The sequence below is a fragment of the Mustela nivalis genome (genome assembly GCF_964662115.1).
Source record: "Mustela nivalis genome assembly, chromosome: 5".
NCBI classification, from domain to species: Eukaryota; Metazoa; Chordata; class Mammalia; order Carnivora; family Mustelidae; genus Mustela; species Mustela nivalis.
The window spans coordinates 101,015,600-101,035,040 of NC_139024.1; the positions used below are offsets into that span (position 1 = coordinate 101,015,600).

Sequence of the window (19,441 nt, forward strand, 5' to 3'; positions counted from 1 at the left end):
CAAAAGTCCTTAATAAAATATTTTCAATTGAATCTAGCAGTATAAAAGAATAATATAAATGGCTAATTGGCATTTATCTGAATAAAGCATGATTAGTGTAATCATGATTAGTGTATAAAAAGTCAATGTTATACAACATATTAAATAAAAGAGGAAAACAATATAAATCAAGAAATGCTGAAATGTTTTTATAAATTCAACACCTAATCATAATTAAAGAGAAAAACTCTCAAGAAACTACAAATAAAAAGGAACTTCCCAACCTAATGAAGGAATTTCAACTAACAGTTACTGGTAAAAGACTACCTATGATTAGAAACAAGGCAAGAAATGTCACTACTTCTATTTGAGATTGTACTGGAGGGCCTGTACAGTGCAATAAAATTATTACAATAAATTTAAGTCATATCGATTAGTATAGAAGAAAACAGACTTTACCTCTAAATAATATGATCTATGCAGAAAAATCTAGGAAATTTACAAAGAAATTAGCAGGAATCAATAAGTGAGTCTAGCAATATTGCAGGATATATGATAAACCAAACTAGTTCTTTTTTTTTTTTTTTTTAGGTTTTTTAAAATTTATTTGACAGAAAGAGAGAGATCAACAAGTGGCAGAGAGGCAGGCAGAGAGAGAGGGGGAAGCAGGCTTCCCGCTAGCAGAGAGCCAGATTCAGACCTCAATCCCAGGACCCTGAGATCATGACCTGAGCCAAAGACAGAAGCTTAGCCCATTGAGCCACCCAGGTGCCCCAAACTAAACTAGTTCTATTTTCACAGGTTAGTAAAAAAAATTTTAAAAATCTTTAAAAATATCTTCACAAGAGTATTTTTAAAAAACATAATATTTGGGTATGAATTTTACAAAAGACATAAAAGATCTGTACACTGAAAACTACAAAACATTGCTGAGATAAAGAAAAACTATTAGTGGAACATTATACCATATTCATGGATTGGAAGTGAAAGACCCCTCCCCTGGAAGATAGACAGGATAACTAACCGCTTGTTTGCTTTTCTGTGAACCGCTGGCTTTTAGGCGTAGATTAGATTATTAATTGCGTGATTAATTGCTCTTTTGCTCTTCTGTAACTGTTTGGCTTATAGAAATAATAGAAGACGCCATGATGGTATTCCTACCTTCCCCCTTCTTGTTCCCCCTCCCTGTCTCTCTCCTCCTGCGTGCGGGCCCTCAGAACCAATCAGCTTGTTCCCCCTTCCCGCCTCTCTCTTCCGCGCGAGCGGGTCCCCAAAGCCAATCAGCAAACTCCACGTATGCCTTTTTCAAAAGTTCTGTCAACCAATCAGTTGCGCCCCACCCAAAACTTGTTTGTACCTGTCTATAAAAACCTGGCACCACCCCAGCCAGGTGTGCTCAGCTAGCAGGAGCTGCTGACCACCCGCAGGCGCCTGCGTAACAATAAAGAACCTCTTGCTGATTGCATCCAGTGGCAGTGTTGGATTCTTGGGTAAGGGGATCCGCGGGTCTTTTCAGAAGATTCATTGTTACAACCATAACTCTCCTCAAATAAATGTAAAGATATGTATATACTCTCCTGTCTAAAAGTTTTAAGCTTAATCTCAGCCCTTCTGCTCCATCTTTTTTTTTTTAAAGATTTATTTATTTATTTATTTATTTATTTATTTATTTATTTGACAGAGAGAGAGAGAGAGAGAGAGAGAGGGAGAGATCACAAGTAGGCAGAGAGGCAGGCAGAGAGAGAGAGGAAGGGAAGCAGGCTCTCTGCTGAGCAGAGAGCCCGATGTGGGACTCCATCCCAGGACCCTGAGATCATGACCTGAGCCGAAGGCAGCGGCTTAACCCACTGAGCCACCCAGGCGCCCCCTTCTGCCCCATCTTGAATAGAAGCTGAACTTGGTAACTCAATTCCAAAAAAAAATGTGCCAAGAAAAAAGCAGTAACTTCACAGTGAAGAAACATGACAAATATTACCATAACCAAATCATAAAATTTAATATAATCAGTGATTAGTCATATGGATAGTATATAATCTGATATGAGATGGGCACTTCACCTTTGTGTTATCCTTCCCTCCCCACCAAACAAACAAGCAAACAAAAAAACGAAAAAACAAAAACAAAAACAAAAAACCCAAACCTGTAATTCCAGCCTAATCATGAGGAAAACATCAGAAAAACCCACACCAAGTGACATTCTACAAAATACCTAACCAAAGCTCTTTAAAGCTGTGAAAGTCATGAAAAACAAGAAAAGAATGAAATTATCATAGATTACAAGAGACTAAGGAGGCATAACAAAATAATGCTATGTGGTATCCTCAATTAGGTCATAGAACAGAAAAAGGACAGTCCTGATAAACTAATAAAATCCAAATACAGTATGGAGTTCAATTTACAACAGTGTATTGCTACTGATTTCTTAGTTTCGACAAAGGTGCCATAGTAATATGTTAACATCAGGAGAAACTGGATAAAGTGTGTAAAGGAACTCTGTATACTGTATCTGCAACTTTCCTATAAATCTAAAATTATTACCAACTAAAAAGTATACTTCATAAAACTCGGGAGGCTTCTCTGTAAAATTTTTCAAGCTGACATTTATGCTTATATGGGATTTGCTACACTTAGTATATTCATTACAATTTTAAAATGAAAAACAAATTTAGATACACTGTCAGATTTCAAGACTTTACAGCTATGATAATCAAGACAGTGCATTGTTTACAAAAGGATGGAGATAGATTACTGGTACAGAATCAAGAGTCCAAAAATAGTTTCACATGTATCGGTGAAATCTTATTCGGCAAAAATGCTCATATAATTTGGTGGGATATGATAGTCTTCTTAATAAATGATGCTGAAAGAATTGGGTGTATTAATGGAAAAAAATCAATCGACTTTTTCCTCATGTCATACATAGAAATTAAAATCATCAAAAATGGATTATAGGCCTAAATTGATAGGCTAAGATGATAAAGTTTTAGAAAATATAATGTTCTAAATGTAAGTATTTAGAAAAATTGACTTTTTTCTCTTTTAGAAGAAAAGACAAGAGAAAATCTTATAACCTTAAGTTAGGTAAATATTCATAAATATGACACAAAAGGCATGAACCACAAAAGAATTTAAGAAGTTGGACTTCATCTAGATTAAAAACTTTTCTTATCAAAGATACAGTAAGTGAAAAAGCAACCCAAAGATGGCAAGAAAGTATTTTCAAACATAGATCTGATCAGTGATTATTGAATAACTATGTAAATATACTCAAAACCACTGAATTATGTATACAATAAATTAAATAGGTAAACTGTATAATGTGTGGCTCATTTATGAATAAAGTTGTTAAAAAGTAAAGTAAGGTTTACACTTATAGGTATGTCCATGCAAACATGCTACCCAGATTAATATCAAAAAGGGAAATAAACTAGAAGTGCCTGGGGGCAAAGTCAGTTAAGCACCTGCATTGGGCTCAGGTCATGATCCCAGGATCCTGGGATCAAGCCTGGGTGGCAAAGTCAGTTAAGCACCTGCATTGGGCTCAGGTCATGATCCCAGGATCCTGGGATCAAGCTCTGTGTAGGGCTCCTTGCTCAGTGGTGAGACTGCTTCTCCTTCTATCTCTGCCTCTCCCCCCTCACGTGTGCTCTCTTTGTCTCTCTCTCTCTCTCAAATAAATTTTTTAAAAATCTTTTTTATTTTTCAATAAAAAGGGGGGCAAAAATTAGGAAAAGAAAAACTAAGCCCAAAATTAGGTGGAGGAAGGATATAATTAATATTAGAACAAGAATAAATGACATACAGAATATAAAAACAAAAGAAAAATAATTAAAGCTAGAGTTGATCTAAAAAATTTTGGATTTTTTTTAAAGATCTAAAATATGGACAAATCCTTAGCTTAACTAAGGAAAAAAGGTAAGACTCTAATAAAATCAGAAACAAAAGAAGAGACATTACAATTGATGCCACCGAAATAAAAAAAAAAAAACACAAGGAACCATTATGAATAATTATATGCCAACAAATTGGACAAACTAGAAGAAATGGATAAATTCCTAGAAACGTAAAACCTAACAAGACTGAATTAAGATGAAAGAGAAAGCCTAAACAGATCAATAACAAGTAAGGACACTGAATCAGTAATCAAAAGTTTCCAAGAATAAAGAAAGTCCCAGGACAGGCAGAATTCACAGGTAAATTCCACTAACCGTTTAAAGAATTGATATGGATCCTTAAAATCTTCCAAAAAATAAAAAAGGGAAGTCACTAAACCATTTTATGAAGCTAATATTAGCCTGATACTAGAGCCAAATAAAACACCACAAGGAAAGAAAACTACAGGCCAACATCCTTGATGAACATACATGTAAAAGTCCTGAACAAATAGTATCAAACTGAATTTAACAGTACATTGAAAGGATCATCCACCACAATCAAATGGGGTTTATCCCTGGGATGCAAAGATGGCAGTATATGCAAATCAATGTGATATACCAGATTAACAGAAAAAAAGATAAAAATCATATGATCATCTCAAGAAATGTAGAAATAAAAAATTAACAAAACTCAATGTCATTTCACGATTAAAACTCTCAAAAACTAGGTATAGAAGGGATTAAACACAACACAATAAAGATCATACACACACGTGTGTGTATATAGATATATATGAAAAACCCAAAATGAACATATTTAATGATGAAAACTGAAAGCTTTTCCTTTCAGATCAAGGACAAGACAAAGATGCCCTGTCTTGCCACTTCTTTTCAACAAAGTACTAGAAGTAATAGCCAGATAAATTAGGTAAGAAAAAGAAATAAATAACATCCAAATTGTAAAAGAAGTAAAATTGTCTCTGTAGATGACATGATCTCAAATATGGAAAAACCTAAGAACTCCATCAAAAAACTGTCAAAAATAATAAATTCAGCAATGTTGCAGGATACAAAATCAACATATGAAAATCAGTTGCATTTTTATACTCTAACCTCAAACTATACAAAACAGAAATTAAGAAAGCAAACATATTTCTAATAGCATCAAAATAATAAAATACTTTGAAATAAACTAAACCAAGGAAGAGAAAGACTTAAACACTAAAAACTAAAAAACACTGATGAAAGAAATTAATGAAGACTCAGATAAATGAAAAGCCACCCCTAATCCCTAGGTTTATGGATTGGAACATTTTTTATTGTTAAAATATTCACACTACCACAAATTACCTACCCATTCAATGTGATCCCTAGGAACATGATGACATCTCTAAATCAAATTTTGACCAAGTGACCTCACTGGTTGATGGATTACACAAATCCTCTCCATAGGTATTCAAAAAACTTACAGCAGAACAATTACGTGGGCTGCTGGCACATTCTAGATAGACTGACAATATATTCATAGGATTGATACCATTTATTTAACAAGCTACAACAGAGGAAGTCCATTTCTACTTGATAATTAGTGAAAAAAGTTTCTCTCAGTAAGAATATGAGGTGCAAACCCATCGTCATAAGGGCATGTGCCTTTTGAGTTTTTTAGGGGTGTGAATGACAGGCACCTTGCAGTTCCTCTTGCTCTAATTCTCTCATACTAATACCACCACAAAAGTAATAAAGAAGTTGTTGAGGTTAAGGATGAAGTCCCCCTACCTCCCACCCATGTCCCTCCCTTATTGGGAGATAAGAGCATGGTACCTCTTCTTCTAACCCACCAAACAAATCCATTTGAATGACTTAGCAAAGAAGTTCAAACTTCTGATATCCAGGGATTTTATTTCTAACACCTAAGAATTCTCAATAGACTCAAAAGAACTTCACTACCATTTTTAAATTACAGTAAAACAACTTTCAGCTCATTATTTTATGCCATTGTCATAGTGTAAAAAAAAAAAAGTCATATATCAGTACATTTTTCTAATGTTCACTCACAAGTTACAGAAATCTTTTGAGTTTTTTATGTAAATACCTTGTAACCAGGACTACCCATTAATCCATCCTTTCCATGTCTTCCTGGTTCACCCTAAAAAATAAATACAGATATTATAATACATTTTTGTACTACTTTTTCTTTCTAAAAGAAGACAGTACAAGATAATTTTTATTTAGTGTAAAATACTCAAAAGCTTCTTCTGTCAAACTCACAGCACGTCCAGGAAGGCCAGGAAAACCAGCATTCCCTTTTTCACCTTTTGCACCCTATATTAAAAACAAACACTTAGAAAACAATCCATGCAATAATTTAAATTTTTGTTTTTATTACTCAAAAAGAGCTTCATTTTTTGTTTGTTTGTTTAGCTTTCTGAATCTGTGTTTGTGCCTTTGACACTTCCACAGTGATTTTCTGCTCAATAAAGAAAGCATGCTTGACCTTGGTATGGGCATATTTAGCACACATGGAACCACCATGGGCCCTGTTGACATGTTTTTCCATTTTAGGCAAATTCCTAAGACTTTAGGTCTCACAGCACAAATTCTTTGAAGTTGGCTTGGGCACACACATGCAGATCTTGATGGTTTCTCAACTTTCTTGGTATAAAGGTAAACAATTCTTTTACTAGAGTTTCTGGACAGCCTAGTTTTGCTAGCAAGTTTTGTAGGCTAGCCTATGATGATAGCTGGACGATTGGGAATACCCCAGATACCATCCCTAGAGGAAGTACAACAAGGATTTAAAAATTCCAACTCAAACTTCTGTTAAAAAGTAAGTCAACATCTTTACGTAGTGACAGAATTCATGAAACAACGGCTAGTGTTGGCTCTACAACTCCTGGCAAAACATTATTTTACCAGGCCAGCCGACACAAAGACATTAAAAAAAAAAAATGGTGAATGCAGGATTATTACAAATGTCTAAACACAGAAACCATATCTTGGCCAAATTAAAAGGCAGAGAAGATATAATCTTCCTACAATGTGAAGAAATTAGAAGGCCCAGAACAGTGATTCTCCATGGACATGATGTCAAGCAGCTCCCACTTCCTCCCAAGGAATCTCTCTCTACAAATACTTTAAAAAATCAGAATGATCAATAACATGATGCTTTCTTATCAAATACCACATACCAGGTATTATTCTATATTTTCATTATTCTAAATAAATTTCCTGAGAAAGGTAAACAAAGCTAATTGCTATAATGGTGAGTCAGCTGGGACTGAAACATGAGTTTTCTACTTCCATGACATTCAAAGTTCCATACAGATATTTTGTTTTATAACCCATACTTCCCTTTTTGCCATAAAATCCAGTTGATCCTTTATCTCCTTTGGGGCCCATTTCACCCTAAAAGAGAAAATACAAACATTGAATTTTATTTTTATTTATTTTTTAAAATCTTTATTTCAATTCCAGTATTTGTTATGTCTCTTTTTATGTGATTTAACCAGGGAATTCTGTGTGTACCTGAAGAACATGTGTATTCTATTTCTCATGTTTTATATACACCTTTTCAAACCATGTATTCTGAATTATGCTTTAAGTAAAAAATGTTCTTGTTGAAAAAAAAAAGAACTTTAACTGAGGGTATTCGTTGAAAATAAAGTCTATCAGAGGGGAGGTGGGGGATGGATGAAATAGGTGAAGGGAATTAAGAGTAAAATTTTGATGAGAACCAAGTAATGAGGTATAGAATTGCTGAATCACTGTATTGTGCACCTGAAACTAATATAACACTGTATGTCCAGTAACTGGAATTAAAATAATTGACTTTTAGAGAAATACAAAAATGTCTCTTTAAGTTTAAAGAAAATAAACACCAATTATAAACAAGGTTTAATGGCCAACATAAAATAAAATAGGAATAAAATAATTTAAATTTTATTTACAAAAGCCCTACATTTGAGGCTTTATGAAGAAAAACAGGAAAAATAAGGATAGCTGGAACTTTCACAGGGCCTAAAGTACAGGGCTTAGAATTAAAAGAATTTCCATATATTAAAACATACTTGTCAGTGTTTAAGTACCATAAAATTTGTGACTGGAAATTTTAAAGAAAATTTGTAAAAAGCTTTATTAACTATGGTAGTAATCCAATCATTTACTTTATTATACTTCATATTTGAGCATTTACTTATAACACATTTGTAACATAAAGGACTTCTAATTTCAAATAAAATGCAAAATTAGTGAATATTAAAAGACTAGATTTTTTTTTCAACCTTTAATCCTGGCATTCCATGAAGCCCAGGAAAACCAGGAAGTCCACGGTCACCCTGAAAATGAAACTAAAATTAATGGAAGAAAATAAATTTCAGCCTAAAATATAACATAAATTCTTTAGCTTCACCTTTGTCAAAATCTACTGGAAAAAAAAATCTTCGAACAGTTAAACACATATCTACATTAAAACCTTATTTCTATGAAAGATCAATCCTCATTTATCAGGGTTTCCTTTAGGATTAGAAAAAGAAAGTATTTTTGAGACTTAGGTGAAGTTTTTCCAGTTCTGTGAAAAATATTGTTGGTGTATATATATTTATATTTATATATTACTTATATATAAATATATTTATATATTTACTTATATATCATTTATTTATTTATTTTGCTGTGCTGGGGGAGTGCAAGCATGAGCAGGAGGGAGAGGAGTAGAATGAGAGAGAGAGAGAGAGAGAGAATCCTAAGTAGGCTCAGGCTCAGTTTGGAGCCTAATGCAGAGCTCCATCTCAGGACCCTGAAATCATGATCTGAGTGATCAAGATCAAAATCAAGAGTTAATTGCTTAACCAACTAAGGTACCCAGGTGCCCCAAATGCTCTTGGTATTTTAAGGAATTCTACTGAACCTGTAGATTGCTTTGGGTAATGTGGGCATTTTAACATTAATTCTTCTAGTCCTTGACTATAAAATATCTTTCCATTGTGTCATTATGAATTTATTTTATCAGTGTCTTATAGTTTTCAGAGTAAAGGTCTTTTATTTCCTAGGTTAAATCAAAAAACTTGAAAACAAATGAAAATGAAAACACAATGATCTAAAATTTTGGAGATGCAGCAAAAAAACTAGTAGTAGTACATGAACTCAATAGTGTTGTAGAATATAAAATTAATACCCAGAAATAAGTAGCATTTCTGTGCACTAATAATGAAGTAACAGAAAGAGAATTAAGAAAAGAATCACACAGTTGGACCAAAAAGAATGAAATACCTAGGTATAAACTTAACCAAGGAAGTAAAAAAATCTATACTTTGAAAACTGTAATTCAATGTAATCCTTATCAAAATACCATCAACACTTTTTCAGAACTAGAAGAAATAATGCTAAAATTTGTACGAAACCACAAAAGACCCCAAAGATCCAAAGAAATCCTGAGATAGAAGAAAAAACCTGAAGATATCATACTTCCAGATTTCAAGATACACTACAAAGCTACAGTACTCAAAACTGTATGGTAGTGGCACAAAATAGAGAGCTAAGAAATAAACCCATTCTTATATGGTCAATTTATCTATAACAATGAAAGCAAGAATATACAATGGGGAAAAGAGAGTTTATTCAATAAATGGGGAAACCAAATAATTAACATGCAAAATAACGAAACTAGAATCCTTTTCAACACCATACACAAAAAATAAGCTCAAAGGATTAGAGACCTAAATGTGAAACCTGAGACCAGAAAAATTCTAGAAGAGAGCACAGGCAATAATGTCTCTGACACTTAGCATCACAACATTTTTCTGGATATGTCTGCTAAAGCAAAGGACAAAAAAGCAAAAATAAACTATTGGGACTTCATCAAAATAAAAAGGTTCTGCACAGCAAAGGAATTATCAATAAAACAAAAAGGCAACCTACTTAAGGGGAGAAGATACTTGCAAATGATATATCCAATAAGGGGTTAATACTTTAAAAATATGAAGAACTTCAACAACTCAACACCAAAAAAAAAAAATCTGATTTTAAAATAGGTAGAGGACTTGAACATACATTTTTCCAAAGACATCCAGATGGCCAGCTGACACATGAAAGGATGCTAAACATCACTCATCATCAAGGAAATGCAAATCAAAACCACAATGAGGTATCACCACATACCTGTCAAAATAGCTAAAATCAAAAAGGTAAGAAATTAAAAGTATTGGCAAGGAAGTAAAAAAAAAAAAAAAAAAAAAAAAAAAAAGGTGGGGAGTGGAAATTGGCACAGCCACTGTGAAAAGCTTCCTCAAAAATTTAAAAAGAGAAATACAATATGATCTAAAATTCCACTACTAGGTATTTGCAGAAAGAAAACAAAAATGTAAAACAAAAAGATATACAGACCCTATGTTTATTTCAGCATAATTTATAACACCCAATATAGGGAAACAGCCCAAGTGTTCATCAATTAATGAATAGATGAAAAAAATGTGCCCTGTACATATATGTACATACAATGGAATATTATACAGCCATAAAAAGAATATCTTGCCTTTTACAACAATATGGATGGACCTAGAGAGTATTACGCTAAGTGAAATAAGACTGAGAAAGACAGATACCATATGACTTCACTCAGATGTGTAATCTAAAAAAAACAAAAACAAACAAATCAACAGAAAGATGAAACAGACCTATAAATTACAGAGAACAAACTGATGGCCGCCAAAGGGAAGAGGAATGAAGAGATGGTCAAGTGGGTGAAAGGCAGTTGTAGATATACGATTCTAGTTATGAAATGAAAATGTCAAGGGAATAAAAGGCACAGCATAGGGAAGAGAGTCAATGATATTATAATAATGACGGATGACAGCTATGCTTGTGGTGAGCACAGCATATCATACACAGACACCAAATTATTATATTGTACACCTGAAATTACTGTAGCAGCTATACTTAAGTAAAAATTTTTTAAATCTAAAATCTTATTTTTTTAAAAATTATTCACATATTTTAAAGAATGATCGAGTTATTGAATGGATAAAATCCTCCAAAGGCAGCTTTTTTCATTCTAAGCTTCCATATCTCTATAAACTCAAATCACCAGACCCCATGGTTACATTGCTACTGCATTTTCAGTTTCCAGCATTATCTACTGGCCTCCCACTGTGAAAGAAGGGATCGACCTCTAAAACCAACCAGCACCCTCTCCCCATCTCCACTTCTAGGAAACACAAATTCCCTTAGCTTTCTATGACAACATTGATTAAATCAATTGTTATCATTTCTGATACTAAGATTGACAACTAAACCATAAATATGCTGATTGCTTGCCTTTTCTTGCCCTACAAGTTAAAAATTGCCTGTTTTGGAAGGGGCAGGAGGTTGACTACTTATTTTCTTATAAATTTATTACAACATTGAACTCCAATCTCCAACTGTCAAAATCACTGAGAAATATACTCATATACGTTGAAACTTTGATATTCTTTGCCTTTTCTAGAGGCTTCTCATTTGTTTCAGTATGCATTTGTTCTCCTGTTTATTTCCTTGTTAGGGTAATACATCATCCCATAGCTTCCTGAAAACGAATTCATGGAAGACCACTTTCTGAAATTTAAATTTCTGAAAACATCTTTATTCTGTTCACTTATGTAATTAATAATTCATAGACCTTTGAAGGCTCTGCTCCATTCCCTTCTTGACTTTAGTGACACTAGTGAGATATCTGAAGCCTTTCTGATTCTCATCACTTGTATATGACATTTTCTTTTGGTGGTTGTAGGGTTCTTCCCTCTCAGAAAGCATGTAGAATCTTCTGTTTTTAGTGTCTTACAATGTAAAATTGTACAATATTAAGCATAGATATGGTCATAATCATCCACTATGCTAAAACTATGGAAGACTTTTCATCTATATGACCCCATGCTTACACATGTAGACTCCCACCACACACCCAAACTCCATCCACTTTTCACATACACAACCTTCCCTTAGCTACCTCTAAGCATACTGTGTTACCAGAACCAAGAGAGTAAATAGGCCTGCAGACTCTGGAAATGGAAATCAGGACCCAGGATCTGGAACGTGGTCTATGAGGAGGTCATGTGCTACAGAAGTGCCTCTTTATTGGCTCTGAAGTCCCATCACTTCCTACCAACGAACACAATGGAGGCACCATCTATCAGGGGTTTTCCCTCCCTGAGGGCACTAATGACACTTTGTCCAAGTCTTCTGCTCAGGTCTTTTACCAGTTTCTTCTGAGATTTTTTGCTGATCTTTAATTTTCCTAAGATCATTTTCTGGTTCTTGATGATCAGTTCATATGGAAGCTGATGATAAACTCTCAGCGAGTACAGTTCAATGACTGAAATTCTCCATATATGGTGTGGTTGGGTCATTTACCTAAATAGCTCTGGCTATCAGTGGATTCCCCATAGAAGGATCTTCTTTGCCTATGGTTGTAGTACAACTCCACCCTTTCTTTCCAGTCTAGAGACGTTCAGCTTTATACTCTCCAGACAGTAAACCTGTGTATCTTGCCAGGGTAGAAGAAAAGAGACTAACTTAACCACACAGAGGTTAGGAAGGAATAACAGGATCTCACTATTCTTAAAGAAATATTCAACCATGTTTCCATTTTTAAATTTTTTTAAAGATTTCATTTATTTATTTATTTGTCAGAGAGAGAGACAGAGAGACAGGGATCACACAAGCAGAGGGAGTGGCAGGCGCCCTGCTGAGCATGGAGCCCAATGCTGGCCTAGATCCCAGGATTCTGGAATCATGAACTGAGCCAAAGGCAGATGCTTAACTGACTGAACCACCCAGATATCCCCATGCTTCCATTTTTAGCTCTACCTTCTAGTCACTTCCATTTTCAGAAATACTTGTATTACCATTTCCTAAGCCTTAGGGATGTGTGCACATGTGCACACATGCAAAAGGGATTCTCTCTCATATGAGTCATATCACTTTTTATTTTAAGATAGAGCTTCCTTGGGTCCTTTCAGATTCCAAAAATGTAGAGCTATTATCTTCTTTTTTTTATTGTCATTTTAGGTTTTATTATTATAATTACTATTTCATGATTGTGGCTTTATGGGAGTTTAAGAGCAGAGAAAGTTAATGTGTATATTCTGCCCTTCACCTTCATCAAGAAGCCGCAGTAATTTATTGATGCTTAAACAGAGCACCTTCCACTGGGAGGCTTTAAACCTCCTGGACAGGGTTATTTCTATGACCTCTTGTGTAGGAGCGCTAATATTCATTCACTTATTCTGTTTTATCCTAAACCAATTTCATTCTTTATCCACTCTGGTTAATTGTAGGAAAATCTGGAAAAGTACTTATCTAACTAGACCAATACATTATTGACCTTCTTAATTAAAAAAAAAAAAAACTTAATTTTAACAACTGATCTATTCCACATTGAGATATTCCTTTCCATTAGTGAAAAAATGGGAGGTATTATAAAATAAATTTTTACAGAGAGGGAACTGGGGCTGTGAGCCCAGGAATTCCCTCATCTTCTCCTATGATAACTGATGTCAAATAAGGAATAAAAATGACATTATATTTTAGATTTATCTGTATTATGTTTGGTTCCTTTAATTTATCTATAAGTGTATGCAATATAAAAAGTATGCTAGGCTCACGGTTATATCCAAAAATCTGTTCACCTTATACTACCACAGAGAATTTTTTCTAGGCGCACAGCTTCCCAAGTAGAGACTCTACTTCCCAGCCTACTTTGCAGTTAAGCATGGCCACCTAACCAAGTCCTTGCTAACAGAATGTGTGTGTAGAGGACTGCAGCCCACAACTTCCACAGAATTTATTAAAGGGAGAGTTACTGCTACGACTTCTCTTTCCTCCTTCCCATCAGATTAGAATGGAAGAGAACACTGTAAGGGAGATCAGACCAACAAGAAGGAAAAACGAGAGTCTTTGGATAAGTACATAAATAACATGACGGGAGAAATAGACACTTCTTTCTCATTTACACCAGTGAGTTTTGGGGTTTGTTTCTGGTCTAAATAGGAAGAGTATGTTTTGTCTTGTAAAGAATGTCCTTCTCATGGGTAATAACTTTCCCTTGACCATCTTAATTTTCCACTAAGGATTAATAACAATCTGTGTATATATGAGGGAGACAGACAGAAGATCCACTAAAAGCCCTTACATTCTAGAGTTTATTAATCCCAAAATTCAGTAGTTTAACCCAAGAATATGAAAAAATAAAATAAAATTCAGGGGGAGATCAAGAGGTGCAATAAGAAACTGAATCATATTCTTTCCCCTACATGTAGACTCCCAATATGAGAACAAAAACCACTTCTTGATTTTTTTTTTCCTTTTTGCTTGGGGCAGGAAGGAGTGGTAACCGTTTCTATAGAGAGAAAAGATTAAGTTAAGAAGACTACCTGAGCTAACTTTTTAGAAGCTGTGCTAAAATAACCTATTGATGGTGGGACTAGACAAAGATATACTCTTAATAAAATGGAATGTAGCTGGACAGTAAATACTTGATAGAAATACAGAAGGAAGAGGACAAACCAGGATTCCTTATTAAGGCTGAACAAAGTCTAAGAACTCCACTTTCTGGGTACATAGTACAGAAAACAGAATCTTCACATTTTAATTTACCAGAGATAACAAATCTCAGATGAAGTGAGAAGACTGGGAGCATTCATTCACACTGGAACAGAAAAATAAAAACCTGGACAAAGCTATCCTTACGTGCATAAGCAAGATTTCTAAGTAAAATACAAAAGCATGGCATAGATATTAACATGGAGAAAAATTTAGTGAGAAAATTTTTGAGGAACACTGAAACAATATCTACAAAATACAGAACACAAGAAAGTGTTACCCAAATACAGTAAACCTCTGAAGAATTCAGGGGTTGGGGGCTGACCTCCATGCAATTGAAAATCCACATGTAACTTCTCCATCTCCAAAAACTTAACAACTAATACTCTACTGTTAACTAGAAGTCTTATGAATAACACAAATGATTAACACATAATTTTTATGATATGTGTATTATATTGTCTTCTTATAATGAAGGAAGCTAAGGAAAAGAAAATGTTATTAGGAAAGTAAAGAAAATATGTTTACAGTATTATGCTGTATTTTGTTGAAAAAAATCCAGATATAAGTGGACCTGTGAACTTCAAACTCATGTTGTTCACTCAAGTTATATCCAAGGTTTAAAACAAAGAAGTGGTAAAGTTAAGCCAAAATCTCCACAATGAGTATATAAGGCAAAAGGCAAATAAACACTTCTGTGTTGGTCATCTGCTATTGTAATATAGCTTCAACTATGTTAATTAACACAAAAACTGGTATGCTAGAAAAAGGAGGCTGCCAAAACAACAGTATTAAAAATTATATATGGCAGTGGCTTTGGGGCTAGGTAGTGAACAGGGAAAACAATAATTAGATGTTTGAAAAATGATGATTCATTTAATAAATGGTAAATATCTAAAAAAAAAAAAAACTTTGCTGGTAATACTTGCAAAGGCAAATAATGCATCAAATGGACTTAGACCTAGAGGTAAAGAACTGAGAAAACAGAATGCTGGTATCATGAATTGGTTGCTATCATGAATTGATTGGTATTGGCTGCTTGCAAAAGGCACTATAAAAGAAAGAAGCCCAGAAAAGAATCGTTTGATTTTCAAGTAGTAACTAAAAGGAACAGAGGAAGTACAAAAGTCCTGGGATTGGAAGACACAACTTTTTTTTTTTTTCTCATCTTTAACAGATAAATGATGAAACTGGAGAAGACATTTAAAAGAAGTTCAATTAAAACAACCTCTGGGAAGAACCAAATCAAAGATGTGGCCACAAATACTTTTTTTTTTTTTTTTCCACAAATACTGTTCTTAAATCCTCTGAATCAATGATGGTCAGTCCAAAAATCCTTTCAAGATGGACAGAATGGCTCAAGGAAAAAAAAAAAACAAAACCCACACAACAACAACTAAGAGTGCAATGGATGTCTGATAAGTTTAAGTGACCTATCATTAATTATTAGTAGTTAATAAATTAGTGTATAGAGGGCCATAACTAAAACAAAGGCTATGGGTGCTGCTATTGGCTGGAATCAAAAGTCAAAGACACAAAATCACAAATATCCACCTGCTGTTGAGAGAGTTGTACTACCAAAGCAGCCATAAACCTGTAGCTACAAGAGACTGTGCTTGAAACTTTAAAAAAAAAAAAGTCACCCAACAGCACCACTACTTTTCATGTTTTTCTAGCCAGTTTTGACTAGCCAATGAATTTAGACAAAATGTAGAAATAAGAAGTTAAAAACTAGAAGGAAGAAAAAGGACAATCTTATGTATGTTCATACATCTACTATGCCAATATACCTAATACCCTAAATCATAGGTTATGTAGTTAATTCCTGCTTTAAAAAGATAATATGCAAAAGTGTTTTATATATAAATAATAACCAATATGAAAATATATTAAAGAAAAGTTTCCATTTATAATAGAAACAAAAGAGATAAAAATTCCCAGATATAAACTTAGGTAATATTAGAAGACTATGTGAAAAAAAAATCAATGCTATTTCACTGAGTTTCAAGATTGAAATAAAAAGGTAAATAAATCATGATCTTAAATGGAAAAACTCAGTATTGAAATTATGTCAATGATTCTATAACAAATCCATAAAAGGAGTCCTAATCAAAATATGAGTAGGAATTTCTTAAAAACTAAAGAAAAGATACTGAGCTTTATCTGGAAAAATAAGCATATAAGAATAGCCAGGAAAATTTTGATTCTAAAGAATAATGAGGAACTACTAGGCCTGCCAACATTAAATCATATTATGAAGTGACAACAATTAAGAACAATTTGGTGTTGGAGAGGATGTAGACAGATAAATGGAACAAAATGGAAAGCCAAAAACACAAACCCATATGAAAATGGAAATTTAGGGGTAACGAGGAGATTCCAAATAAATGGAGAAAAAAGTGATGATTCCATAAATATTGTTGTGGCAACTGACTATCCATTTGGGAAAAGAGAGGGAAAAATATAAATGCTCATATAACTTCACTCCAAATACCAAAGTTATAAAGATTAAAACATAAAATAACAAAAGTCTAAAAGTAGAGTTATTACCTACAAAATGTTGGAATGTGGAACCCTTTTACATAGACACAGAAGAGAAAAAATGAAAAAATCTACACATACATAAAAATTTAAACCTTATGTATGGCTAAAATTTCCAAGACCAAGTCAAAACACATAATAAAAACCAGGAAAAAAATATTTTCATACCATATAGGAAATCTATAAAAATCAATTTTTAAAAAGATTAATAGCCCAATACAAAGCCATTAAAAGATATGACTAAAAAGGAAATGACAGAGAATTAACAAAATGCCCAAAACTCACATAACAAGATACTTTACCTTATTAATAAAGAAATGCAAACCAAACCAATACTATTTTTAACTGGTACTGGTAAAAATTAGAAACTTTAATGAAACTCAGTGCTGATAAGAGTGTGAGGAAAGACATTTTCACATGCTTGCTGGGAGAGTACAAACTTACTGGAAGTTAAATAGGCAATTTGTATCAGAGTTAATTATGCATTTTACCCTTTGATCCTATAATCAATTCCAGTTCCAGAAAATATTCCTATGGATATACTTAGAAAAATTTACTAACACACACACACACACACACACACACACACACAGTGCAACATCTTAAGAACCACAGCATCCCTAAATTATAGATTTCTTAAATTGGTTAGGGACAGCCCATATAGTATATAGATGTGATTAACCTGCTGAAGGTTACTTTCTTGAGGCCTCTTTCAATTTTGCACGGCCCTACAGCTTAGAGAGAATTTTATTCAACTTCCTTGGCACTTAACAGCTATGTTTTTTGTTGTTGTTGTCGTTGTAGTATTTAAGATTTATTTATTTATTTGACAGAGAGATAGAGAGATAGAGCACAAGTAAGTAGAGCAGCAGGCAGAAGGAGAAGCAGTCTCTCCACTGAGCAGGGAATCTGACGAGGGGCTCAATTCCAGGACCCTGGGATGGTGATCTGAGCCGAAGGCAGCCACTTAATGGACTGAGCAACGCAGGCACCCCAACAACTGACTATCTTGACAACACTGTGTACGTGTTATGTGTTTTATTAGATCCCAACTTCTTGGAGGAAAAATCCATTCTGATTTTTTTCCAATTTTTATTTAGTAGATATGACCACCATTTACCAATACCCCAATTTTCTCCACTTCCAAGCATATAGGGGAATCATACATTGCTGACTCTTGAACTTGGTGTGGTTTATAAAATTTGCCCTGGCTAATTAAAGATGAATAGAAGTAGTTTAAAAACCACTGTCTGATTCTCCACATACCTGCTCCTATAAGTAGTTATGATCTAGATGGTGGAACTTCTATCAGCCTAAGTCTCCATGTGAGGAAAAGAGGGACCTGTCACTGCTGCTAATAAATGCGTAGCCTGATGAGCAATAAACTTTCTTTATTTTGAGTTACAGGCATTTGGAATTTATTTGTTACTGCAGAATATACTACTCTATCTTCAGCTGGTGCCTTGCTTGTGATTAATGATAACTTGCTGAATATGCAAAATATTTTCATTTTCTAAAATACAGTAAACACTTTTGAGTCTTCCAAAATATTTCAACTAAACAGTTATTTTGAGGAGTCACACTCCTGGATCCATCTGACCTCACAAGAGATTAGAAGCAGAGCTAATCCAAGATTTACAGGGAGATGGTTTCAGTTCCACAGATGCCTCCAAAGCTTTCATGACTGATGAATATCCTTTACCAGCTTATCTATCCCATAATTTGGTCTAGAATCATAGTCTCCAAAGTAAGGTCAAGTCAGGACAGTTGGGTGGCTCAGCTGGTTAAATGACCGACTCTTGATTTCGGCTCAGGTCATGATCTCAGGATCATGAGATCAAGCCCTGCATGGAGCTCCCCACTCAGCAAAGAGTCTGCTTGAGATTCTCCCTCTTCTTCTGCTCCTCCCCTTAACTGGTGCATGTATGCTCTCTCTCTCTCCCTCTAAAATAAATAAATCTCTGAGAAGCAAACTAAGGGTTTTGGAGGGGAGGTGGGGGTTGGGTAAGCCTGGTGGTGGGTACTATGGAGGGCATGTATTGCATGGAGCACTGGGTGTGCTGCATAAACAATGAATGCTGGAACACTGAAAAGAAATAAAATCAAATGGAAAAAAATAAATACACGCCTAGAAGACTTTTACTACAAAGATTCTACAATTCAAATTCACCTAACACATCTTAGTTGTTCTTTCTCCTCTCATTTTGAAACAAATGTTAAGTCTTTCGAGGCTCAGGCAATGATTTATTGGGAATTATTTCAATTTACTAAAATGTTTCCTCTCTTTAATGCAATGATGGGCAATCCCCTTGGGTTTGGAGATCATCGCTGAATTATTCAGGCCTAGAAAACAGGTAGATTCCTGAGCTTCCAGAACAGGGTCACTCCCATAGCTTCTTAGTGACCACAGACAGAGTCTATCCAAAGTGAAGATGAGAAGTGGAATTTAGAACCAACAAAATATGAAGCACTCT

General features: G+C 34.3%; 1 protein-coding gene across 5 annotated transcripts in view; it reads right to left on the reverse strand.

The window, feature by feature from the left end:
• The window catches only part of COL21A1 (collagen type XXI alpha 1 chain), a 176,888-nt gene that overhangs the window by 49,101 nt on the left and 108,346 nt on the right, over positions 1–19,441 (reverse strand). For all 5 annotated transcript variants that reach the window (XM_082731232.1, XM_082731230.1, XM_082731233.1 and 2 more), the window contains 4 exons: positions 8,135–8,188; positions 7,204–7,259; positions 6,123–6,174; positions 5,947–6,000 (listed from right to left, as the gene is read on the reverse strand). In XM_082731232.1, the coding sequence (XP_082587358.1) occupies positions 5,947–6,000; positions 6,123–6,174; positions 7,204–7,259; positions 8,135–8,188 (216 nt within the window). The remainder of the gene's footprint in view (positions 1–5,946; positions 6,001–6,122; positions 6,175–7,203; positions 7,260–8,134; positions 8,189–19,441) is intronic.